This window comes from Scyliorhinus torazame, chromosome 8 (assembly GCF_047496885.1).
Source record: "Scyliorhinus torazame isolate Kashiwa2021f chromosome 8, sScyTor2.1, whole genome shotgun sequence".
NCBI lineage: Eukaryota > Metazoa > Chordata > Chondrichthyes > Carcharhiniformes > Scyliorhinidae > Scyliorhinus > Scyliorhinus torazame.
Genome location: NC_092714.1, coordinates 133,467,153 through 133,494,353, shown reverse-complemented (window position 1 = coordinate 133,494,353; position 27,201 = coordinate 133,467,153). Strand labels below are relative to the sequence as shown.

General features: G+C 46.0%; 1 protein-coding gene across 4 annotated transcripts in view; it reads left to right on the top strand.

Annotated features, from left to right (window-relative positions):
- The first annotated feature begins 4,078 nt into the window (after positions 1-4,078).
- Positions 4,079-27,201, top strand: part of wdfy2 (WD repeat and FYVE domain containing 2) — a 97,967-nt gene continuing 74,844 nt past the window's right edge. Inside the window, exons 1-4 of one of the 4 annotated variants that reach the window (XM_072514204.1) lie at positions 4,153-4,295; positions 19,084-19,148; positions 19,272-19,339; positions 26,065-26,138. In XM_072514204.1, coding sequence (XP_072370305.1) covers positions 19,132-19,148; positions 19,272-19,339; positions 26,065-26,138 — 159 coding nt within the window. In that variant the 5' untranslated portion in view covers positions 4,153-4,295; positions 19,084-19,131. Of the gene's footprint in view, positions 4,296-19,083; positions 19,149-19,271; positions 19,340-26,064; positions 26,139-27,201 lie in introns of those variants that run through there. The other 3 variants (XM_072514202.1, XM_072514203.1, XM_072514205.1) reach the window with 3 other exon arrangements.

Sequence of the window (27,201 nt, the reverse complement as noted above, 5' to 3'; positions counted from 1 at the left end):
TGTTTTCAGTAGTGACTTTAACCTGATGTGCTTCTGTTAAAGGTTATGTTTTTTGTAAGTCTTCTGGATGTTAAAAGGATAGCGTACGATTACTTAGTGTTGTATTCTTTGGGGGTTGTATTTGAATTAATGGTTGCTAAATGTTCACTGTATGTTTTTAAAAGGTTAACTTGAGTTCATAAAATAAACATTGTTTTGCTTTTAAAAATACTTTTCCATTTCTGCTGTACCACACCTGTAGAGTGGGCCGTGTGCTCCCATACCACAATCTATTAAAAGTTGTGAGTCAGGTGAACTCCATGATGCACTTTGGGGTTCTCTAAACCCTAGCCCATCACAAATTGGGGGCTCGAGGGGATAAAAGTCTATCTATTGGATTGGCGTTGTGAACTTAAAGACAGTGAGGGGTGAGCATATTGTGGGTGCTTTTCAGGTGCGTTATTTTAGTTTAAGTAGGGAGTGTGTTGTGGACAATGGCTCTTTCAGAGGCTTAGAAGTTTTTGGGGGTGGAGACGGTCACATGCAGTGCCTTACGGACAGAGACTAAAAGCAGACTGTTAGACTTGGCAAAAACATTGCAGTTAACATTACCTGACAAAATGCGAAAGATGAGGTAATTATGGCGGCGGCTAAGCATTTAAAGTTCCTGAGATACAGTTTGACTCATTAGAAATGGCAAAAATTCAGTTACATTTTAAACAAATGGAACATGAAAAAGAATTAAAGCAGGTTGAATACGAAAGAGAGGAAAAAGAAAGAGAGAGAGAGAGAGGAAAAAGAAAAGGAGAGAGAAGGAAGGAGAAAATAAATATTTGCCCTAGCAGAACAAAAAGAAAGAGAAAGGGAGATACAGATCAGGGAAAAAGATAAAGAGAGAGAGTTTGAACTTTGGAAAATGGCCATGAAACATGACAATCAGTTAAATTGGCAGACATAAAGGGAAATGTACAGTTGGATGATACTGATGAGGAAAGTGAGAAAGAGCGTCATAGTCGAAGGTTTGAAGGGGATCTATTTAAATAAGTCCAAGCATTGCCAAGGTTTGACGAGAAGGAGGTGGAAGCATTTTTTATTTCATTTGCGAAGGTAACTAAACAAATGAAATGGCCACAGGACATGTGGGTATTACTGATTCAAACAAAGCTGGTAGGTAGGGCTAGTGAATTGTTTGCATCACTATTGGAGGAGGTATCTGGGACGGATGAGGAGGTGAAAAAATCCATCTTAGGTGCATATGAACTCGTGTCCTGAAAGCCTACAGACAAAGGTTTAGTAATTTAAGGAAAGAATTTGGTCAAACATACATGGAGTTTGAAAGGATCAAACAGAGTAATTTTGATAGGTGGATAAGGGCTTTGAAAATAGACCAAACGTATGAAGCTCTCAGAGAAATTATACTTTTGGAGGAGTTTAAAAATGCAATTCCTGATGTAGTGAGAACTCATGTGAAGAGCAGAGGGTTAAAACGGCAAGATTAGCAGCAGAAATGGCAGATGATTATGAATTTGTTCATAAATCAAAGTTTGGTATCTGACATCAGTTTCAGCCTATGAGGGATAGAATCTGGAGATATGAGAAATACTCAAGTGGTAAAGGTAAAGCCGATCTGATGGGAGATAATAAGAAGAGTGTACCTCAGATTTAAAAAGAAATCCAGGAGGGTGGAAAAGAAATAAAAAATGTCAAATGTTACCCCTGTAATAAACTAGGCCATGTAAAGTCAGAGTGTTGGTAATTGAAAAAAAGCACTGGGAAGGCTGATGTGGTAAAACAGGATAAGACAGTGGGGTTTGTTAAAGTGGTAAAGGAAAGCCCAAGTGAAGCGAAGGAGGTGCAAAAGGTTGTACAGCATGATCAAGAGGTGATTGATAAGAAGGTGCCAGATCTCTTTAAAGAATTTACTTGTGTGAGTAAAGTTTACTCATATGTATGAGGAGAAGCAGGTAAAGAAGTCACAATTTGAATGGATAGGGGTGCTAGTCAATCTTGAATGGTAAGAGATAAGGAATTATGTAGTATGGGAAGAATGTTGCCAGAAAAGGTGGTAATATGCGGAATTCAGGGTGAGAGGAGTAGTGTTCCATTATATAAGGTAAGGTTGGAAAGTCCCGTGAAGAGTGGTGAAATGGTAGTAGGAGGAATAAAGAAATTTCTTGTCCAGGAATACAGTTTATCTTGGGTAATGATATAGCTGGATTGCAGGTGGGAGTGATGCCTACTGTGGTTGATATGCCAGTGGAAAATCAGACAACTGAAGTGTTGAAGGACGAATATCCTGGGATTTTTCCGGAATGTGTAGTAACAAGGTCGCAAAGTCACATGTTAAGACAAGAGGAGAAATCAAAGAGTGAAGATGAAGTTGAAGTGCAATTATCAGAAACGATTTTTGATCAGATGGTTGAAAAGGAACAAGAACAGGTGGAGGATGAGGCGGATGTTTTTAGTTCAGGAAAATTGACGGAGTTGCAACAGAAAGATGTAGAAATAAAACGGATGTATCAGAAAGCATACACGGAAGAGGAATCTGAGTGTATACCAGAGTGTTATTACCGTTAAAGTGATGTCTTGATGTTGAAATGGAGACCTTTACATATGCAGGCATATGAAAAGTGGGCAGAAGTAGTACTGCCGGTAGGGTATAGAAAGGAGGTGTTGCGAGTTGCACATGAGGTACCAGTGGGAGGTCATTTGGGAATAAGGAAAATGCAAGCTAAAATCCAGAAACATTTTTATTGGCCTGGACTACATAAAGATGTAGCTAAATTTTGTCAATCATGGCACACATGTCAAGTGATAGGGAAACCTCAAGCAGTGATAAAACCAGCACCCTTAATACCCATTCCAGCATTTGAGGAACCTTTTACAAGGCTCCTAATTGATTGCGTAGGACCGCAACCGAAAACAAAAAGTGGGAATCAATATCTTTTGACCATAATGGATATGTCTACTATGTTTCCAGAGGCCATTCCAGTACATAATATTACAGCTAAAAAGATTTACTCGATATGGACTACCCACAGAAATATAATCGGATCAAGGATCAAATTTTCCCTCAAGATTATTCAAAGAAGTTATGGATAGCTTTGGAATAAAACAATTTAAATCAACTGCATACCATTCAGAATTGCAGGGAGCGTTAGAAAGGTGGCATCAGAATGTTGAGGGCATGGCGGCTGGAAGAGGGAAGTCAGGTAAAACCTCCAGGAAAACATGCAACCCTCGTCTGGACACGGATTACAAAAATTGCTAATAGGACCTAAGTTTTTTCAGAGACAGAAAGGTGTGAAAACACAAAATTCTTGATATATCGCTTGTGAAGCACCTGTAGCATTACACACGTGAATAAAGGACAGATGTAATCTTTAGGTGATGTGGGGTTATGGAGAGCAGGGATAACTTGGCCAAGGTGAATAGAAGTAATTAGTTCCGCATTTAAAACTTGTAGTGTAATTCCAATCCAAGTTCCTTGGTTCACACAGGCTATAGTAAACTTGTGGCACTGTAGTGACACCCTCCTGCCAGATGCTATGCTGCAGCGTGACAGATGCAACAGACAGATTTTATTACAAATGTGGACATTATGAAAAAATAAAAATCGCTTGTTGACGTAGGCTTCAAAATGAAGTTACTGTGAAAAGCCCCTAGTCGCCACATTCTGGCACCTATTCGGGGAGGCTGGTTCGGGAATTGAACTCGTGCTGCTGGCCTTGTTCTGCTTTACAAGCCAGCTGTTAGCCCACTGTGCATTAAAATTTTGAACCATAAAGCAGAAACGGATTGCATGCTAACATGTGATTTGTAACATTCCATATTAAAAGAAATGCAGGTTGACAAATTGTGTGATGTTCATTCTTCAGAATGAAATGCTTCATAATTAAGTGCTGGGAGGAATATCATTGAAACATTTGAGACCAACAAAAATGATAAAGGCAGAAAATCATTTATATTGGTGGTGATGTCGTTCGGGTCGATACTGACATCAAAATAACGAAGTATTAAAATCACAGAGGGTAACTTTCCCGTCTACAGACTCACGTTCTCCACTTCCGGCGGAAGCATTTCTCTGTTGCACCGGCCAATCGGCCGGACAGGTTTCGGAGCTGCGCGGATGCGCAGTGCTTGGGGTGACGTCGGGCCTGGGCGGCGCGGTTCATCACCATGGCGGCGGAGAGCAACCCCAAAGCTCTCACCCGCAGACCCGTCCTGCTCAGCAAGATCGAGGGCTCCCAGGATGTGGTGAACATGGCGGCCATCATCCCCAAAGAAGATGGAGTTATCAGTGTCAGTGAGGACAGGTCTGTATGAGGACAGAGACAAGAGGGCGGGGGGCGAGAGGAGGATGGGGACGAGGGGTGGAGTGGGATTGATGGGGGGGGGGGAGTGGGACGAGGGGTGGAGTGGGAAGGGGGGGGGACGAGGGGTGGAGTGGGAAGGGGGGGGGACGAGGGGTGGAGTGGGAAGGGGGGGGGACGAGGGGTGGAGTGGGAAGGGGGGGGGGACGAGGGGTGGAGTGGGAAGGGGGGGGACGAGGGGTGGAGTGGGAAGGGGGGGGGGACGAGGGGTGGAGTGGGAAGGGGGGGGGGACGAGGGGTGGAGTGGGAAGGGGGGGGGGACGAGGGGTGGAGTGGGAAGGGGGGGGGGACGAGGGGTGGAGTGGGAAGGGGGGGGGACGAGGGGTGGAGTGGGAAGGGGGGGGGGACGAGGGGTGGAGTGGGAAGGGGGGGGGACGAGGGGTGGAGTGGGAAGGGGGGGGGGACGAGGGGTGGAGTGGGAAGGGGGGGGAACGAGGGGTGGAGTGGGAAGGGGGGGAACGAGGGGTGGAGTGGGAAGGGGGGGAACGAGGGGTGGAGTGGGAAGGGGGGGGAACGAGGGGTGGAGTGGGAAGGGGGGGGAACGAGGGGTGGAGTGGGAAGGGGGGGGAACGAGGGGTGGAGTGGGAAGGGGGGGACGAGGGGTGGAGTGGGAAGGGGGGGAAACGAGGGGTGGAGTGGGAAGGGGGGGGAACGAGGGGTGGAGTGGGCGGTTGGGGGGGGAACGAGGGGTGGAGTGGGCGGTTGGGGGGGGCGCGAGAGGAGGAGAGGCGGTTGGGGTGCGAGAGGAGGAGAGGCGGTGGGGGGGCGAGAGGAGGAGAGGCGGTGGCGGGGGAGAGCGGAGGAGAGGTGGTGGGGGGGTGGAGGAGAGGCGGTGGGGGGTGGCGAGAGCAGGAGAGGCGGTGGAGGGTCGAGAGCAGGAGAGGCGGTGGAGGGTCGAGAGCAGGAGAGGCGGTGGGAGGGCGAGAGGAGGAGAAGCGGTGGGGGGGGAGAGGAGGAGAGGCGGTGGGGGGGGCGAGAGGAGGAGAGGCGGTGGGGGGGCGAGAGGAGGAGGAGAGGCGGTGGGGGGGCGAGAGGAGGAGGAGAGGCGGTGGGGGGGCGAGAGGAGGAGGAGAGGCGGTGGGGGGCGAGAGGAGGAGAGGCGGTGGGGGGGGCGAGAGGAGGAGAGGCGGTGGGGGGGCGAGAGGAGGAGGAGAGGCGGTGGGGGGGCGAGAGGAGGAGGAGAGGCGGTGGGGGGCGAGAGGAGGAGAGGCGGTGGGCGGGGGGGGCGAGAGGAGGAGTGGCGGTGGGCGAGAGGAGGAGAGGCGGTGGGGGTGTGTGTGAGGAGGTGAGGCGGTGGGGGGGGGCGAGAGGAGTAGAGGCGGTGGGGGGGGCGAGAGGAGGAGAGGCGGTGGGGGGGGCGAGAGGAGGAGAGGCGGTGGGGGGGGCGAGGAGGAGAGGCGATTGGGGGGGGGCGAGAGGAGGAGAGGCGGTGGGGGGGGGCGAGAGGAGAAGAGATGGTGGGGGGGCGAGAGGAGGAGAGGCGGTGGGGGTGGGCGAGAGGAGGAGAGGCAGTGGGGGGGGCGAGAGGAGGAGAGGCAGTGGGGGGGCGAGAGGAGAAGAGGCAGCAGGGAATGGTGAGGTGATGAGGGGGGAGAGGTTCACGGGCGGGAGAGGGGGAGAGGCAGTGGGGGGTGGAGTGGAGGAGAGGCGGTGGGGGAGAGAGTGGAGTGGCGGTGGAGAGGGATACGGGCGGCGGTGGGGGGGGGGGGGGGGAGACGGGGAGTGGCAGTGGGGGAGACTTAAATTTGCAGATGGCCTGGAAAAATCAGGTTGGTGGTGGTTCCAATAAAAGGAATTTGTGGAATGTCTAAGAAATGTTTTTTGGAGCTGTTTGTGACAAGAGTCTACTGGGGAACAGGCAATTCTGGATTTGGTAATGTGTAATGAGGCAAACTTGATTAGGGAACTTAAGGTGAAGGCACCCTTAGGAAGCAGTGACCACAATATGATAGAATTTACCTTGCAGTTTGAGAGGGAGAAGCTGCAATCAGATGTAACAATCTTACAACTAAATAAGGGTAACTACAAAGACATGGGGAAGGAGCTGGCCAGAGTTGATTGGAAAAGGAGCCGAGCAGGGAAGACAGTGGAACAGCAATGGCAGGCCGTTTTGGGGGTTTATTCGGGAGGCACGACAGAAATTCATCCAAGGAGGGACGAAAGATGCTAAGGGGAGGACAAGGCATCCATGGCTGACGAGGGATATCAAGGACAGCATAAAAACAAAAGAAAAATCATAACAAAGTGGCGAGGATTGGAAGCCAGACAACTGGGAAGCCTTTAAAAGCGAGCAGAGGACAACTAAAAAAGAGAAGAAAGTTGAAATATGAGTACAAGCTAGCTCGTAATATAAAGAAAGACAAGAAGTTTTTTTTTTCAACGTATAAAATGTAAGAGAGAGGCAAGAATAGACATTGGATCACTGGAAAATGAGACTGGCAAATTAGTAATAAAAACAAATAAATGGCAGAGGAACTGAGTAGTTACTTTGCATCGGTCTTCTCGGTGGAAGACACCAGTGGGATACCAGAATCTATGAGAATCGGGGGTGGGGGGGGCAGAGGTGAGTGCAGTGGCCATCTCTGAGGCGAAGGTTCTGGGGAAACTGAAAGGTCTGAAGGTGGATAAATTACCTGGACCGGATGGTCTACACCCTAGGGTTCTAAAAGAGATTGCTGAGGAAATTGTGGAGGCATTGTGGTGACCTTTCAGGAATCCCTGGAGGTGGGAAGGGTCTCAGAGGACTGGAAAGAGGCTAATGTAACGTCGCTGTTTAAGAAGGAAGAAGACAGGTAATTTTAGGCCGGTTATCTTGACTTTGGTCATTGGTAAGATTTTAGATTCCATTATTAAAGATGTGATCGTGGAGTACTTGGAAGTGCATGATAAAATAGGACCCGGTTAGTAGGGCTTCGTCAAAGGGAGGTCATGTCTGACAAATCTGTTAGACAAAGGAGAACCAGTGGACGTGACTTATTTAGATTTCGAGAAGGCCTTTGACAAGGTGCCGCTTTGGAAACTGTTAAATAAGTTTAAGAGCCCATGGTGTTCAGGGTAAGATTTTGGCATGGATAGACGTCTGGCAGAAGCCAGAGAGCGAGGAAAAAGGGATCTTTTTCAGGTTGGCAGCCGGTGACTAGTGGTGTGCCTCAGGGGTCTGTGCTGGGACCACAACTTTTCACAATATACATTAATGATCTTGAGGAAAGAACTGAAGGCACTGTTGCGAAGTTTGCCGATGATACAAAGATCTGTAGAGGGGCAGGTGGTATTGAGGAAGCAGGCGGGCTGCAGAAGGACTTGGACAGGCTAGGAGAGTGGGCAAAGAAGTGGCAGCCGGAATACAATGTGAAAAGTGTGAGGCTATGCACTTTGGAAGGAGAAATGGAGGCATAGACTATTTTCTAAATGGGAAATGCTTAGGAAATCAGAAGCACAAAGGGACTTGGGAGTCGTTGTTCATGATTCTCTTAACGTTAACGTGCAGGTTCAGTCGGCAGTTAAGATGGCAGATGCAATGTTAGCATTCATGTCGAGAGGGCTAGAATACAGTTTTGGGCCTCGTATCTAAGGAAGGATGTGCTGGCCTTGGAAAGGGTCCAGAGGAGGTTCACAAGAATGATCCTTGGAATGAAGAACTTGTTGTATGAGGAAGGGTTGAGGACTCTGGGTCTGTACTCGTTGGAGTTTAGAAGCATGAGGGGGATCTTACTGAAACTTACAGGATACTGCGAGGCCTGGATAGAGTGGACGTGGAGAGGATGTTTCCACTTGTAGGAAAACTAGAACCAGAGGACACAATCTCAGACTAAAGGGACAATCCTTTAAAACAGAGATGAGGATGAATTACTTCAGTCAGAGAATGATGAATCTGTGGAACTCTTTGCCACAGAAGGCTGTGGAGGCCAAATCACTGAGTGTCTTTAAGACAGAGATAGATAAGTTCTTGATCAATAAGGGGATCAGGGGTTATGGGGGGAAGGCAGGAGAATGGGGTTGAGAAAAATATCAGACATGATTGAATGGCGGAGCAGACTAGATGGGCCGAGTGGCCTAATTCTGCTCCTGTGTCTTGTGGAGAGGGGGAACGAGTGGGGGAGATAAGGGGTGGAGCGAGCGGGGATGGGGTGCCGAGTGAGGCATAGAAGGCAGAGTGGGAGACGTCTGCTGTGGACCAAATGATTTAGCTAAATGTAGCTTTTTCTGTACTCAACTCGGCTGCCCAGAATCTCCACTATCAGTTGATATGAAATGAAGCGTTTAAAGGTGAAGCTTTTTCATGGGAAGCTAGAAGTTTTTCTAACCGTCAAATCTGTTTATAGCTCATGTGGTCGGGTTCTCAGAGCCAGGTAGCCAAGTGGAAGGAAGTTGTTGATACTTCAGTAAAATGCGTCTTTCACTCGTGACTTGGAAAAATCACTCAAGTTAACAGTTAAAATGCTGGCTGGAGGAAGGCCACTCATATATTTCTAAAATGTTATTCTGTTTTCTTCACCCATTCTTTTTGCAAGATCTCTGATTCCAACAGGTTGTGGTCTTACTCTTTGCTTCCTTAGTGGGAGTGATTTTATTTTTTCCTCTAATTGTACAACAGACTTTTTGAAGCATGGGTCAGACTTCTTGTATAATGAAACTTTGTTCCTGTGCCTCAGTGGAGTTAGACTCCTCTCCGATTGAGAATGCTGGGAATTTTTGACTCAAGTGATTTAGTTGCAGATATTAGTTGAGAGCACATTGAGTAGCAGGATTGGGAGTTCACTTCCTCTACTGGGCTGCCAGTTCAGTGGACCTCTCAGGGAGTGGTGCCTGGCATTTTCAGTGAAACTGAGGCCCTGTGCTCAGGTAGACAGAAAAGATTCAAATAGCACAATTTGAATGTTGGAACGGAAGACCATTTGGCCCTTCGAGCCTATTCTGCCATTCATTTAGATCATGTCAGACTTGTACTCAACTCAATGGACCAGTTCTGTATCCCTTATTCAATCCAGTCTTGAAAACGGCAATTACCTTAGTTTCTACGGCCCGAAACTAGGTTCTAATTACTACATTTTGCGTTGCAAACGTGCTTTACCTCCTGAAGTAGAGCAGACAGGTCTCCTCATCTCCTGGCCACCACACTTCCCTCAATCAATGCAACCAAATTATTTGTTCATTTTTCTGTTTGTGGGAACTTGCTGTGCTCAGACTGCCTGCTGCATTTCCCGACATAATAGACTACTGCTTGAAACCAAATCAGTTGAATGGAAGGTGCTTATGGACGCCCTGAAAATGTGAATAATGTACATAGATTGCAGTATCTTCCTCCTGATGTGAATTTCCAGCATGTGCATGACATCTCGATTTGGCCCTTTTTGAAATGAGATGTTCTCGAAAAGTTGCTGGCAGTTGAAGCTTGCGTGGTTTCCTGAGCCGGCAATTCGATCTCGCACTGATCCAAAGCTAACTTCTTGATTGAGGAACCCCGAGTTTGAAATAACAATTCACAAAAATCCTTGGTTGCATTTTCCTTGTTTTATGCTAAACTAAAGCTTGATTCCCAAGAGCACTAGCACCCCACAGTCAGGCAGTGCGCTGAACTGAGCCACCTTTGAAGTCGATAAAGTGATTCACATTATGTGACAGGAAGGCTGCTTTATGCCAGCTGGTTGGGTTAGTCCTGTATAGCGGGAGAATCTTGTGTGCACCCACAATCCAGACCCACTGGATGGATGTCATCCCAGAATTTTGAACTGGAGCTCTGACCAAGCCAACAGTTTGTCTGACAGTGAGATAACAGGTGTCCTATTCCATTTGGAGAGGGAGAATCCAATCAGTCTGCAGCAAAGCTAAAAATCCCTGAAGCAATCACCTTTACATCAGTCAAAGAGCACTGAGCAGCTTTGGTCATGACTTGTCAGTGTTATTTTCCGTGCAACATGCTCTTTGTTTGTGGTTGCTCACTGCATTCTGTTCAACGTATCCTTAATTTCTTTGTACTGATTCCTTGTGGTTGATCACTCTCCGGTGGTGGAGCTATCCTTCAGTTTACCTCATTGGGATGCAATACACATTTCTACTTTTACTGCTTTTTGCATGGGAAGTTCTAGAGTCGAATAAAATGCTGATTTCTGATTTGTTGCAAACAAACCGACAAACTGTGTTTGTCGAATCTTACAGCCTTTGACCCAGTGTGACCGCTAGTTCTTTGAAAGGGCGTCATGGTGGTGCAGTGGTTTGCACTGCTGCCTCATGGTGCCGAGGACCTGGGTCACTGTCTGTGGCGTTTGCACATTTTCACTGTATCTGCGTGGGTCTCACTCCCACAACGCAAAGATATGCAATTTAGGTGGATTGTCCACGCTAAATTGCCCATTAATTGGAAAAAAAATGGAGACTGTAAATTTTGTAAAATATTATTTTAAAAAATGAGTCCCGCTGGCCTGTTCTTTCCCAGAGCTGTGAAAGTTTCACCTTTTTCTCGCGTTTATCCAATTCCCTTTTAAAGTTGTTATTGAACTGAATTCTACCTCCCTTTCACACGATGATTTGTCTTTTTTTGAGAAAATGGCAGCATTATTAGAAGTCCAGTCGTGTTTCTGGATTTTCTCGTCAAGTGAAGTGCTTTTACTGCCCGAGGCAGCTGACAGCATTGACACAATTGAACCCGAGGGCAGGGTGTAGGAAATAAACATCCAACATAGTCTGTTGAAGCATTTGTGAAGTTGGCTCTCAAGTGAGACATTGGTTGGGATTTAAACATGTAAACCAAGTATATACATTGAAAAAGGGAGTCAATTAGCTATTCTCCAAATCTTGATAAAAATTTAAATCTTTTAGTGAAAACCACATGACCTCATCGGTTTCTTCTTTGTAAACCAAATGAGCTATACAGAGGGACAGACATTGGGTTCCGATTTAGTTTACAGAGACTTATATTCGTTGACATTTGCTAGATGTTTTGGAGTTACAGTAACAGTTAATTTTAATCCCCATCTTTTTTCACACCAGGAGTAAATGTTAGGGTGATGAGAGTGCTTCTGTTGCTACCTGCTTCTTACCAACAAGATTACTGAACTGTCATTCAGAGATTTCAAACCCAAACTCATGGAATTTGTTTTTTTTTTTTATTAAATATTTTATTGAAAATTTTTGGTCAACCAACACACTACATTGTGCATCCTTTACACAATATTATAACAACACAAATAACAATGACCTATTTTATAAAAAAAAAAGAATAAATAATAAATAACAAAAATGAAAACTAGCCCTAATTGGCAACTGCCTTGTCACAAGTAACACTCTCCAAAAATATAATTATCTGTAGCAACGACCTATACATACTATACAGTATATATTAACAACCCTGAGAGTCCTTCTGGTCCCCCCGCCGATCCTGGGCTGCTGCTGCTGCCTTCTTTTTCCCATTCCGTCTATCTTTCTGCGAGGTATTCGACGAACGGTTGCCACCGCCTGGTGAACCCTTGAGCCGACCCCCTTAGGACGAACTTAATCCGCTCTAGCTTTATAAACCCCGCCATGTCATTTATCCAGGTCTCCACCCCCGGGGGCTTGGCTTCTTTCCACATTAGCAATATCCTGCGCCGGGCTACTAGGGACGCAAAGGCCAAAACATCGGCCTCTCTCGCCTCCTGCACTCCCGGCTCTTGTGCAACCCCAAATATAGCCAACCCCCAGCTTGGTTCGACCCGGACTCCTACTACTTTTGAAAGCACCTTTGTCACCCCCATCCAAAACCCCTGTAGTGCCGGGCATGACCAAAACATATGGGTATGATTCGCTGGGCTTCTCGAGCACCTCGCACACCTATCCTCCACCCCAAAAAATTTACTGAGCCGTGCTCCAGTCATATGTGACCTGTGTAATACCTTAAACTGAATCAGGCTTAGCCTGGCACACGAGGACGACGAGTTTACCCTGCTTAGGGCATCTGCCCACAGCCCCTCCTCGATCTCCTCCCCCAGCTCTTCTTCCCATTTCCCTTTTAGTTCATCTACCATAGTCTCCCCTTCGTCCCTCATTTCCCTATATATATCTGACACCTTACCATCCCCCACCCATGTCTTTGAGATCACTCTGTCCTGCACCTCTTGTGTCGGGAGCTGCGGGAATTCCCTCACCTGTTGCCTCGCAAAAGCCCTCAGTTGCATATACCTGAATGCATTCCCTTGGGGCAACCCATATTTCTCGGTCAGCGCTCCCAGACTCGCGAACTTCCCATCCACAAACAGATCTTTCAGTTGCGTTATTCCTGCTCTTTGCCACATTCCATATCCCCCATCCATTCCCCCCCGGGGCAAACCTATGGTTGTTTCTTATCGGGGACCCCCCGAAGGCTCCAGTCTTTCCCCTATGCCGTCTCCACTGTCCCCAAATCTTCAGTGTAGCCACCACCACCGGGCTTGTGGTGTAGTTCCTCGGTGAGAACGGCAATGGGGCTGTCACCATAGCCTGTAGGCTAGTCCCCCTACAGGACGCCCTCTCTAATCTCTTCCACTCCGCTCCCTCCTCCTCTCCCATCCACTTACTCACCATTGAAATATTAGCGGCCCAATAATACTCACTTAGGCTCGGTAGTGCCAGCCCCCCCCTATCCCTGCTACGCTGTAAGAATCCCTTCCTCACTCTCTGGGTCTTCCCGGCCCACACAAAACCCATGATGCTCTTTTCAATCCTTTTAAAAAAAAAAAAGCCTTCGTGATCACCACCGGGAGGCACTGAAACACAAAGAGGAATCTCGGGAGGACCACCATCTTAACCGCCTGCACCCTCCCTGCCAGTGACAGGGATACCATATCCCATCTCTTGAAATCCTCCTCCATCTGTTCCACCAACCGCGTTAAATTTAACCTATGCAATGTGCCCCAATTCTTAGCTATCTGGATCCCCAGGTAACGAAAGTCCCTTGTTACCTTCCTCAACGGTAGGTCCTCTATTTCTCTACTCTGCTCCCCTGGATGCACCACAAACAACTCACTTTTCCCCATGTTCAATTTATACCCTGAAAAATCCCCAAACTCCCCAAGTATCCGCATTATTTCTGGCATCCCCTCCGCCGTGTCCGCCACGTATAGTAGCAAATCGTCCGCATACAAAGATACCCGGTGCTCTTCTCCTCCCCTAAGTACTCCCCTCCACTTCTTGGAACCCCTCAACGCTATCGCCAGGGGCTCAATCGCCAGTGCAAACAATAATGGGGACAGAGGGCATCCCTGCCTTGTCCCTCTATGGAGCCGAAAATATGCAGATCCCCGTCCATTCGTGACCACGCTCGCCACTGGGGCCCTATACAACAGCTGCACCCATCTAACATACCCCTCTCCAAAACCAAATCTCCTCAACACCTCCCACAAATAATCCCACTCCACTCTATCAAATGCTTTCTCGGCATCCATCGCCACTACTATCTCCGTTTCTCCCTCTGGTGGGGCCATCATCATTACCCCTAACAACCTCCATATATTCGTGTTCAGCTGTCTCCCCTTCACAAACCCAGTTTGGTCCTCGTGGACCACCCCCGGGACACATTCCTCTATTCTCATTGCCATTACCTTGGCCAGGACCTTGGCATCTACATTTAGGAGGGAAATAGGTCTATAGGACCCGCATTGTAGCGGGTCCTTTTCCTTCTTTAAGAGAAGCGATATCGTTGCTTCAGACATAGTCGGGGGCAGTTGTCCCCTTTCCTTTGCCTCATTAAAGGTCCTCGTCAGTACCGGGGCGAGCAAGTCCACATATTTTCTATAGAATTCGACTGGGAATCCATCCGGTCCCGGGGCCTTTCCCGCCTGCATGCTCCTAATTCCTTTCACCACTTCTTCTACCTCGATCTGTGCTCCCAGTCCCACCCTTTCCTGCTCTTCCACCTTGGGAAATTCCAGCCGATCCAAGAAGCCCATCATTCTCTCCCTCCCATCCGGGGGTTGAGCTTCATATAATTTTTTATAAAATGTCTTGAACACTCCATTCACTCTCTCCGCTCCCCGCTCCATCTCTCCTTCCTCATCCCTCACTCCCCCTATTTCCCTCGCTGCTCCCCTTTTCCTCAATTGGTGTGCCAGCAACCTGCTCGCCTTCTCCCCATATTCGTACTGTACACCTTGTGCCTTCCTCCATTGTGCCTCTGCAGTGCCTGTAGTCAGCAAGTCAAATTCTACATGTAGCCTTTGCCTTTCCCTGTACAGTCCCTCCTCGGGTGCTTCCGCATATTGTCTGTCCACCCTCAAAAGTTCTTGCAGCAACCGCTCCCGTTCCTTACTCTCCTGCTTCCCTTCATGTGCCCTTATTGATATCAGCTCCCCTCTAACCACCGCCTTCAATGCCTCCCAGACCACTCCCACCTGGACCTCCCCATTATCATTGAGTTCCAAGTACTTTTCAATGCACCCCCTCACCCTTAGACACACCCCCTCATCTGCCATTAGTCCCATGTCCATTCTCCAGGGTGGGCGCCCTCCTGTTTCCTCCCCTATCTCCAAGTCCACCCAGTGTGGAGCGTGATCCGAAATGGCTATAGCCGTATACTCCGTTCCCCTCACCTTCGGGATCAATGCCCTACCCAGCACAAAAAAGTCTATTCGCGAGTAGACTTTATGGACATAGGAGAAAAACAAGAACTCCTTACTCCTAGGTCTGCTAAATCTCCACGGGTCTACACCTCCCATCTGCTCCATAAAATCTTTAAGTACCTTGGCTGCTGCCGGCCTCCTTCCAGTCCTGGACTTCGACCTATCCAGCCCTGGTTCCAACACCGTATTAAAATCTCCCCCCATTATCAGCTTTCCCATCTCTAGGTCCGGAATGCGTCCTAGCATCCGCCTCATAAAATTGGCATCATCCCAGTTCGGGGCATATACGTTTACCAAAACCACCGTCTCCCCCTGTAGTTTGCCACTCACCATCACGTATCTGCCCCCGTTATCCGCCACTATAGTCTTTGCCTCGAACATTACCCGCTTCCCCACTAATATAGCCACCCCCCTGTTTTTCGCATCTAGCCCCGAATGGAACACCTGCCCCACCCATCCTTTGCGTAGCCTAACCTGATCTATCAGTTTCAGGTGCGTTTCCTGTAACATAACCACATCTGCCTTAAGTTTCTTAAGGTGTGCGAGTACCCGTGCCCTCTTTATCGGCCCGTTCAGCCCTCTCACGTTCCACGTGATCAGCAAAGTTGGGGGGCTTCCTACCCCCCCCCCCTTGTCGATTAGCCATCACCTTTTTCCAGCTCCTCACCCGGTTCCCACGCAGCTGTATCTCCCCCAGGCGGTGCCCCCCCCGCCCATCCTCTCCCATACCAGCTCCCCCCTCTCCCCAGCAGCAGCAACCCCGTAATTCCCCCCTCCCACCCCCCCCCCGCTAGATCCCCCGCTAGCGTAATTACTCCCCCCATGTTGCTCCCAGAAGTCAGCAAACTCTGGCTGACCTCGGCTTCCCCCCGTGACCTCGGCTCGCACCGTGCGACGCCCCCTCCTTCCTGCTTCTCTATTCCCGCCATGATTATCATAGCGCGGGAACCAAGCCCGAGCTTCTCCCTTGGCCCCGCCCCCAATGGCCAACGCCCCATCTCCTCCACCTCCCCTCCTCCCCCCATCACCACCTGTGGGAGAGAGAAAAGTTACCACATCGCAGGATTAGTACATAAAACCCCTCTTTGCCCCCCACATTCGCCCCACCACTTTGTTCGAACGTTCTTTTTAATAACCCGCTCATTCCAGTTTTTCTTCCACAATAAAAGTCCACGCTTCATCCGCCGTCTCAAAGTAGTGGTGCCTCCCTCGATATGTGACCCACAGTCTTGCCGGTTGCAGCATTCCAAATTTTATCTTCTTTTTATGAAGCACCGCCTTGGCCCGATTAAAGCTCGCCCTCCTTCTCGCCACCTCCGCACTCCAGTCTTGATAAACGCGGATCACCGCGTTCTCCCATTTACTGCTCCGAGTTTTCTTCGCCCATCTAAGGACCATTTCTCTATCCTTAAAACGGAGGAATCTCACCACTATGGCTCTGGGAATTTCTCCTGCTCTCGGTCCTCTCGCCATCACTCGGTATGCTCCCTCCACCTCCAACGGACCCGCCGGGGCCTCCGCTCCCATTAACGAGTGCAGCATCGTGCTCACATATGCCCCGACGTCCGCTCCCTCCACACCTTCAGGAAGACCAAGAATCCTCAGGTTGTTCCTCCTTGCGTTGTTTTCCAGTGCCTCCAACCTTTCCACACATCGTTTCTGATGTGCCTCCTGCATCTCCGTCTTCACCACCAGGCCCTGTATATCGTCCTCATTCTCGGCTGCCTTTGCCTTCACGACCCGAAGCTCCCGCTCCTGGGTCTTTTGTTCCTCCTTTAGCCCTTCGATCGCCTGTAGTATCGGGGCCAACAGCTCTTTCTTCATTTCCTTTTTGATCTCTTCCACACAGCATTTCAAGAACTCTTGTTGTTCAGGGCCCCATGTTAAACTGCCACCTTCCGACGCCATCTTGGTTTTTGCTTGCCTTCCTTGCCGCTGTTCTAAAGGATCCACTGCAATCTGGCCACTCTCTCCTCCTTTTTCCATCCGTATCCAGGGGGGATTCCCTTCTGGTTTACCGCACAGTGTTTTTAGCCGTCAAAATTGCCGTTTGGGCTCCTATCAAGAGCCCAAAAATCCGTTTCACAGGGAGCTGCCGAAACGTGCGACTCAGCTGGTCATCGCCGCACCCGGAAGTCCATGGAATTTGTTTTAATTAGACTATTTATTTCAGTCTCATATTGCACTCAAAATTAAATGCAACAGTAGGAAGAGGATGTTCACTTTTCAGGTGCTTGTATTTTCGGACCAAGGGAAACTCGCACACTTGTTACAGATCTCGAGTTCAAGTTTGTTCCTCTTTCCAAAAGTCTGCAAAAACAAAGCCTGAATAATCAGGCGAAGTTGCCAGGGCAGTGTCCATCAAACACTGTTTGTTTGTTGGTTCAAAGTTAAACTTTGTTGCTGATATTTAGTCATTTGTGTGCTTGGATTCAGTTGTTCAAGAGTTTGAGGGCCTGGAATTCTTTTACTTTTCATCCCCATTCTCTCTTGTGGTGATGTTCCAGAGCTTTGTCTGGGTCTAATTTTGTCACCATTTAAAAATGAAATATTCAAGGTGTATGCAGTGGCATGGAATGGTAGAATGTGTGTTCACTGTCCATTTTGGTGGAGATGCTGACTTCAGTTGTGTTTCTAAATCACCTCCAAGTTTCTCTCCTGTGCCTCTTGCAGTCAGTTCAGAGAGCAATTAGTGTAGTCTCTCACTGTGCCTGTTGGGTGGGGTGATTGAGCCAGTGAAAAGGAAGGAACGCTGATACATGTTCAAGTCGTGATGGTATGAAGTCACCTTTGTACTATAATAACAAGTAGGCTTACATTAATACCTCAATGAAGTTACTGTGAAAAGCCCCTCGTCGCCACATTCTGGCGCCAATTCTGGTACACACAGGAATAATTCAGAATGTCCAAATTACCTTACAGCACGTCTTTCGGGACTTGTGGGAGGAAAACGGAGCACCCGGAGGAAACCCATGTAAACACGGAGAGAACGTGCGGACTCCGCACAGACAGAGACCCAAACCGGGTGTCGACCCTGGCACTATGAAGCAACAGTGCTAACCACTGTAATAGCTGGTGGAGGTTGTGGGTTTAGCAGGTGCTACGGTAGAAGCCTTGTTGAGTTACTGCAGTGCATTCCACGTAATACAAATTTCAGCAATAGTGTGCTTGTGGTTGGGGTCCTGATCAAGTGGACTACTTCTTTAACCAATTGGTCCTCATTGCTTTGCTGCTACCCATGTGATTGGGCTTACACTTGCTACCTGTCTGCTCATGGAGTATTTTGGGTTTAGTGCTATTACTCCTCTTGCTTAAGACTAGCCCAAAAATTGCTGAACTTATTCATCTGAGACATAAACATTTAACCAAACTCTCTCTCAGTCCTATAGTTTCTCTCGCTTCTTGATGGTCATTTTGTAACTTCCGAATTTGCTACTACTTTGGCATGTCACCTGCTGAGTAGCAGCAAGGAAAACCAAAAACATTTTCTCTTTTGTCTCCTCCCTATTGGTCAATAGGTTTAAGGCTAGACTTTGGTCTTGGAATTTAGACATCTCGACCTGTGCCTTGTATTCAGTTACAGACAAAGCTCACTCCTTGTATCTTTATTCTCTGTATGTTAACAGACCGGATCAGTCTCTCATTCTTTTCTTGTATTTTCCCTTTTGATGAAGAACAGGACATCATACTGTGTGAAGTACAATTGCTCACTGCAGTGAAATCCATAGACATCATCTTTGCTGCCTAACTGGGCAGCAGATTGCTGAAGGAGGTGGTGTCTCAGCAGAGACTTGATTTAAGCTCGCTTCCTGCAAGAGGCATCTAGAAATGTGTCACTTTTAACTGGTGCTTTGTTAGCTCAGACAACAGAACAGCTAATTTCAACTGATACCCTATTTCCCTATGTTGACCATGATCTTTCATCTGGGTGTTGGAATTGCAAATTAACAATGATTCTATAAGCAAGTTAAGGGATGCAGAATTAGCAATTTAAATGCATGGAAATGACACATGAACACCCCAGAATTCATAGCAAAGGGATACCATTGTGAAGGAGGCCTTTACGGTCACAGCATTGCTCGATGCTCGAAGCAGTTTTGGTGGTGAAATCCAGTCTTGCAATATCTTGTTTTTGTGAACCTGTTTTTTGTCCTGCTCCTCAGCCAGTGTGAAGGTATTGACTTGCTAGGGATTGGCTATGTGGAATTCATATGAATAAAAATGAGAGGTAAGCCTAATTCCAATAAGTGTTTGAAGAATTAGAACACCAGCAGTTTCGCTTATTTGTTTTCTTTTATTCAATGAGTGCATGACGAAAAATCAAAGTAATGCTCTATTTTTCCTTTCCCAGGACAATTCGTGTGTGGATTAAGCGAGACAGTGGTCAGTACTGGCCAAGTGTTTACCACTCAATGACGTGTAAGTACATTTTGCATAAAAAGGAGAATGTTTGTGGAACCACTTGGTCCGAGTATTAATCAGCATGAAATGAGAATTAAAGGAATACTTCCGGGAAAGCTCAAAGTCCTATTTGTGACAGATCCTAATATCAAAATTGAATTATAAACTTGGCTCTGGGAGTGTTTCTCAAATAAGAGTTGACCTGGCTTTCTGAACAGCTCGAACTGTTATTCCACTCTTGCCGTAATATTTCTCTAAACCCTCTGATAAAGCATAGCAACAGGTTAATATACTTGTGACCATCCAATGCTCTTTTCCTCAAACCAAGTGGTGGTCTCTTCTCTTAGGATTTGGAAACAGCTTCGACAACATTTTAAGCTCCGTTCCCTGTCTTCACTGGCCCCTATTTGTAATTTTTTTCTTGCCTTCTGGACTGGACCCAACATTTAAATCTTGGAAAGCGAAGGGACTTGAGCATTTTGTGGAGGGGAGGTTTGCCAGTTTCAGAGAGTTGGCTGACAAATTTGAGCTCCCCAATTCTTGCCTTTTTGGTTATTTTCAAGTTGGCGATTTCTCTTGCATGATTTTCCCTTCCTTTCCTTTGGCTCCATCTTCCTCCTTGTTGAAGAGGATTTTATCCTTGGATCAGCCTGGCAAAGGGTCTATTTCGGACCGACGTAGCCATATTTTCTCCTCGGATCCCTCTCCACTGAACGGGGTGAGGGCGCGATGGAGAAGTGAGCTGGGTCCTATACTTACTTAGGCTTGGTGGGAGGCCCTTTACAGGGTCAACTCCACGCCGTCATGTGCCCGGTTAATTCAAGGTGTTATACAGGGTGCACTTGACCAAGGCAAAGATGAGTGGATATTTTTTCCAAACATTGAGGACAGATGTGATCACTGTTTGTTTGTCACAGCTAACCACACACAGATGTTTTGGTCCTGCCCCAAACTCGACAGCTTCTGGGCTTCCTTTTTTAGTACAATGTCAGAGATAATCAGTTAGAGGTCGCCCATTAAACTCAGTGTCTCTGCCTAATTGGGCGCCGTAATATAATTCTTACACTTCAAATTCACCGTAGGGGGTTGGTGGAAAGCTTTTGCCTGAGATGGCAGCCATTTATTTCCTTTTTTTAACGATCTAGACACTGTCAACTGTTAGGGGGGGTTCAGTTATAGTGTTTAAGTTAATTGTGTGTTTTTGTTTCATATTTGCTTGTAATTTCTTGCACTCCTGTATTCTTGTTGGTTGTTTTGTATTATATAAAACTTCAATAAACATTAAAAAAAGACTACCAAAGCTCTATTAGATTTATTAAAAGTATAAACTCGCAACAGTAAGTTGTAATATCTTTGATCATGATGGCTGTCTGATATTAAAAGGATATTGTGAGCTTCTTGATACATGTTTCCTTGAGAATCACAATCAGGTACCCTGCTACTTGACCTCTGCCAGTCTATTTGTTGAACTGTTACCTCAAAAACGTCACAACAGTAGTTTAGATTTCCTTGAGCTTCATTTTGCTCTTGCCCCACTCCAATTCATATATGTTCATTTCCTTCATAGGAACCGCTTCCTTTTTATAACCATGCCAATCTATCTCCAGCTTCTCCCCACCCGATTTCTACTCCTTGGGTCAATGCTCATTGAACCTAATTAGGTGCTGTTATTTCTTGGTTTGAAAATTGCTGTTGTAAAAACCGTGATCACCTGAAAATCATAAAACCTTGAAGCCCATGTAGCAGTGTTAGTCCCGCTTCCCCATCACCCCTCTTCCCTCCTTTCAATCCAGCAGTGCCTCTCTTTCCTCCTAGGTTCTTGACCATGTTGTAGAGGGCAAAATCCTCTGGAAATTAATGGAGAACTATTGACATGTGTCTATCTTGTCAGTAAATCATCCGGTTGTGTCTAAAGAGATGTAGGAATTGCTGACTGTGTGACCTGGGGGCAGGGAGAATTATCAGATGTAACATGTTACATCTGGTTACAATGCAGTACTGTAGCTGAGAGGATGAATAATTTATTTCCCCTGGCATCCCTGAGTTGGCTGTTCATGGTCAGAAATGTATTCACAAAAAGGAGTACTTCACAGCTAAGTGCTATGATGGATTTAACCTTCAGTATTTCTCGGCTTTGGCTGTTGTCTGCTTTTACCTCCGCTCCTTGTATCAGCAGGATTGAGCACCCTCTTATTTGTAGCGTGAATTCTAAAGCAAAAGGAAATTAAAATGAGTAATCAGTCTTTGCCTGCACTAGCCTGAACTTGAAATATGATCTTGTTAATTGATCAAACATATTCCTGGGCTCCTTCGATGTGGTCTTCCAGACATCAGATTGAAAGTTGGATTGAAGCCATAAAGTTCATTTGTTTAATTTTAGCTCTTTGTTTTTGTTGCAGTTTGAGTTTTTTCGTTTGGGGTGGGGGGCGGTGGGGGGTGGCGGGCGTACACTGCTCCAATGTACATTTCAATGGGTAATTTTCTATTTCATTTCCCATCTTAGCTCAGTGGGCTAGGCAGCTGGTTTGTAATGCAGAACAAGGCCAGCAGCGCGGGTTCAATTCTTGTACCAGCTGAGAATTCTGTGTACCCGAACGGGCGCCGTCAGAATATGACGACTAGGGGCTTTTCACAGTGACTTCATTGCAGTGTTAATGTAAGTCTACTTGTGACAAGAAAAAAATTGTTATTATTATCTTCTGATTTGTTGGGAAAGTAACCTAGTGCAGAGTAAAGACATGGTAAAGTTGCACTGGAAAGATTGAAGGGAATCCAGGGTTCTTGCTTGTCACTGCTATCCCACAATATGCAGAAAAATGAGTATGTAAATGACTATGTGAACACGATCTCTTGCTTTTAACCCCACCCATTTTCAAATAGCAAGTTGTCAGCCGAAGAGTGCTGCCTAGATGAAGTAATGGGTGGGGAGGGGCAGATGTTTGGAATCTTTAAGTACAAATTAAGGAGAAAACTGGAACTTGTGGCTTGGTGCAGAATAAAAGTTTTACCTGTAGTTACTTAGACCATAAGATATAGGAGCAGAAATAGGCCATTTGGCCCATTGAGTCTGCTCTGCCATTCAGCGAGATCATGACTGATCCGACCTGATGATCCTCAATTCCACTTTCCCACCTTATTGTTGATTCCCTTACTGATTAAAATCTGTCCTTCTCAGCCATGAACATATTAAACGACCCAGCCTCTGCTGCTCTGTGGTAAAGAATTCCACAGATTTGCTACCCTCTTGAGAGAAGAAATTCCTTCTCCTCATGTCTTAAATGGGCGGCTCCTTACTCTGAGATTATGCCCTCTGGTTTTACACTCTCCCACAAAGTAAAATAACATCTCAGCCGCTACCTTGTTAAGCCCCCTGAAAATTCTAGATGTCTCAATGAGGTTACCTCACATTCTTCTAAACTCCAATGAGTACAGGCCCAACCTACCCAACCTCTCCACAAACGAAAATCCCTCCACACCCGGCATCAACCTAGTGAACCTTCTCTGGGCTGCTCCAATGCCAGTACATATTTCCTTCGAGAAGAGGATCAAAACTGTTCACAGTATTCCAGGTGTGGTCGAACTAGTACCTTTAACAATTTTAGCAAGAATTTATATTAAAACATTTGTATAATAAGTAGAGTAGTCTTGTGGGAAAATAATTTTTTACAATATGTTGTATTGGCTGTCATCATTTAAAAAATATTGTTTAGAGTACCCAATTATTTTGTTTTCCAATTAAGGGGCAATTTAGTGTGGCCAATCCACCTCACCACATCTTTGGGTTGTGGGGGTGAAACCCACGCGGACACAGGCAGAATGTGCAAACTCCACACAGACCGTGACCCGGGGCCCTCAGTACCACAGGCAGCAGTGCTAACCACTGTGCCACCATACTACCCATATTGGCTGTCATCATTGATCAAACTTTGGAGCAGCAAATAAAATGTGTTATGAAAGTTCACTGTTTCAAACTGAAGCTTGATGAGTGTACTATGCATCGGAGACTCTCGGGTTCTAGTTTAAATGCGTGTACAAGTACCTTCCATTTTGCTACACTTGTGTTGAAGCTCAGATTGCTTTGTGTAATTTTGTACTTGACCGAGTTTGGATTTTCAACTTGTGAACTTTGCAATGTGGATATTACACAAACATTGATACGCAGCTAATCATCATACTGCATGTTGAGGCCTTTTGGCCCATTGTGCCAATGCTGGTTCTTTGAAGAACAACCCAATTAGTTCCACTTCTTCTGTCTCCAGAGCACTGCTGATTCCTCCTTATTCAATATTTATCCAGTTCCCTTGTGCAATTAAATCTGCCTCCGCCATCTTTGAGATCACAACTCACATTTTTTTTAAAGTTTCTTCATTTTTCCTTTGTTTTTTTTGAGTATTGCAATAGATAAATATTGGATTGCCGTGAGTACCATGTAATCTGAAGTTGTGGAATGACAATCCTGCTGCTTTAAATTCATTTGAAGGGTGCACCATGATCTTCTACGGGGAATGGGGTTTCTCTTTTCCCCCAGCTGAGCCTGGCCAATGATAGAGATGTAACAAAAGTGATTCCGACAAAACAAGAACCTCAGTTGATTTTCGGTAACCATTCTTTCCAAATTGTATTAATGGCTCTAAGTGCAAACATCTGAACATATTGCGAAAAATTGGCAAAGGTTGCTATTTCTGTTTCCTGTTTATTTGCCTCCACCCACTTTACCAGAAATGCAGATGTGAGCATTTTGGATAAGAATGGAATTACGCCCACTGGTGTTGACTCATTTGATGGAGCAGGCCGTGGACACTAGCTGTTCAAGCTCTGGTGAAGAATGGCTGTTTGGTCAGGTGCTGCTATTGTCTGGAGCAATCTCCTGAAAAGGGGTAACCAGCCTGAGGAGATGTAAGAGAGGAGGATGTTCAAGGGAAGAATTCACAGGGGGAAATGTGCATGTCATGTCACCAAGTATTTTTGTTTGTTTAGTGACACTCAGAATCAGAAAAGCAGCACCATGTTAGGTGTGCCTCAGTACAGAAAAGAATATGATTCGTAACATAGTCTGATTTGTGTCAACTAAGTCTCACACAGTGTGGTGTCTAAGTATCAGTGTGATGTACAGTCAGAGGGCTGTGAAGGAAAAATAAGGGAAGAAATTGAGAGGAAAATAATTGAGTGGAAAACCTCTGCTTCTATACTGAATTGAAAAGTCAGTGTGAATTTTCTTTGCACTGTTATGAAGTTGGGAAACATATATTGAGTGAAGTTCATGCACTGAGCACGTCTGACCTATCTCTCACTGCTGGTGTGTTAATCGATTGGAAAAAAGCGATGATCTCTGCTCCCTTTACTCAAAATGTAAATGTTTGTGCAGTGAGCCTCCACAGTTGAAGATTATTTTTTATAATGGCTGACTGTCTCTGGGACTTTGCAGCAGCTGAAATTTGTACTAATGCTAATGCTCATCTCTAATAGTATGAGACCGACCTTTCCAGTCAAATTTGCCTATTTTGTGCTGCCATTTGGCTTCCACCAACAATTGCCAATGGCAGCTGTGCAAGCCCTTAACCAGCCAGTTGGGTACAATCCAAGGTTCAGATTTCCTGCAAGAGATGTCCGTTTAAGGAATGTTCTTTTGGAGGCATCAGGTAGGCTCATAGTGGTGAAAAACCGATGCCCTGATTTATTTTACGGGGCATTGGCTAATTAACATGTTAAAAGACAATCAAAAGATTTTGTGAAATAAAACAGTCACTTAGAATGTTGCTGAGTGTGACAGTTGATCAATCTTAGCTAATCTGTTTTTGTCTCGTGATGCGGGATTCCATATCTTTGACACTTTTTTCCAGAAGAGGCTCAGGGTGCTCCATGTTTCTATTTCCCATGCAGCAATTGGCGAATGTACTGTACACTCCAGTTCCTAAAGTTTGTTGATGCACTTTCACTGCCACTAAAATCACAGTTGTGTTTTGGTTATGTAAATTCCTGTGCTACATTTACCCAACTCTTAAGTAGTTGCTAAATAATTGCCAAGTGCTGACGTTTTAAGCCCCAGGCCTGAGACTATGTACATTTAATATAGTTGCATTACAATGTGCTTGAAATGTCTTTGTGGGGGGGAACTGTGAAATAGCGCGGATCGGCGGCACAGTGATGAGCACTGCTACCTACGGCGCTGAGGACCCCGGTTCGATCCCGGCTTTGGGGCACTGTCCGTGTGGAGTTTGCACATTCCTCCTGTGTCTGCGTGGGTTTCACCCCCACAACCCAAAGATTTGCAGGGTAGGTGGTTTGGCCACGTTAAATTGCCCCTTAATTGGAAAAAGAATAATTGGGTACTCTAAATTTTTAATTAAAAAGAAATGTGATATATGGATCTTTGCAATATTGTTTGTGGCAGAGCTTTGGGGATACTAATCACAGAGTTAAAATGTGTGAGCTTACTGCTGAGTAAGAAGTCACAGTTAACTGCTTGGTGCAATTATTGTGACATCATTATTCAGGTTAACCTTTTCGGAGAAGAGGAATTGCATTCTCCGTGTTCAACTTAACCTAAAAGTTATTGCATTATCCAATTTTGTTTCAAGTAGCACATCGCAACAGAAAATTTGGAGAATATTTATTGAATGTTATGGAGCAATACTGTATTGAAAAGTGGACAAGTTTCAAATGTGAATTAAAACTGGGTTTTGACATTTTCAAAGTATTCATGTCGACCTATCCAGCATTACAGTGAGCATTTTCCTTTGCAGCTTCATGTTCATGCATGTCCTTCAATCCAGAAACGAGGAGGCTCTCAGTAGGACTGGACAATGGTACAGTCTCCGTGAGTACCTGACTATAGAGGACGTTCTTGTAAATGGTTGTCAACAAGTGTCTTGTCTATTTCTGTTGTGTCTAGCATCTTTTCTAAGGGGCATCTTCTTCCTTGTTCGTTTAATGCTATTTCGAAAAACTCTTGGGCAATAACCAATCTCTTGGTGCGAGCAGTTGGAGGTTGTTACAGATAAAGTTTGAGTAATAGAATAATTAATCCTCTCAGATGGTTCACTGCATTTCCCCAGCTTGATATTTACCTTTATTGATAAATAAAGTCACTGCATCACTGCCATTTGATGGTTAGAGAAGGATGCTTGAAGTGGTCTGAACTGAAACCTGCTGCAATACTGGCATACTTTATTTCTTGGCAAAATTAAGGAAGGTATTGTGCAGTGAAATTCACAAACCATTTTGGCTGAGGGTTTCAGGGGTTCCCTATTGGGTAGAAAAAATTGAGGTTTTAATTTTGATGTGTTGTACTCTCAACCAATCTAGAATTTTAATGCTGTTATTCTAAAGAAAAGTTGAAGACTCACTTTGCTCCATAGCTGTTAAAGACTGTTGGACAACTGATGTATCTGATGGATGCAGATGCCTGCACTGGGAGACCCACCGGGAAATAATTACCTTTTGGTTCACTACAGTAGAATGAAATACCAGTACAAAGGTTAGACTGACAGCTGCTAAAATCTTTCCCATATTCTTTGTGAGAAGAAATCCACAGGCATTATTGGATGTCTGAATAGACCGTAGTAGCATGTTGCTGAAGCATTTTGTAATACTGTTCGGAGTTAGGGCACAGGAGGATTCATTTTCAGGTAAGTGGGCCACAGCCCAATAACCAGAAGCAGAGACCGAGTCCTCTGCGACACAGAATTGTAGCCATTAGTCAGAGACTGAGGGTTCTGATGTTGCCGGGAAGAGACTGGGTATTTGAAAGATTCTAGGGCAGGAAAGCACAAGGGACATTTTTGTCTGAGGTAAACTAAGAACAAGTGACACTGACATTGTTGTTTCAATAACAATTGTATGAGGGACTCAGCAAATATTGAATTTTTAAAAGTAAATCA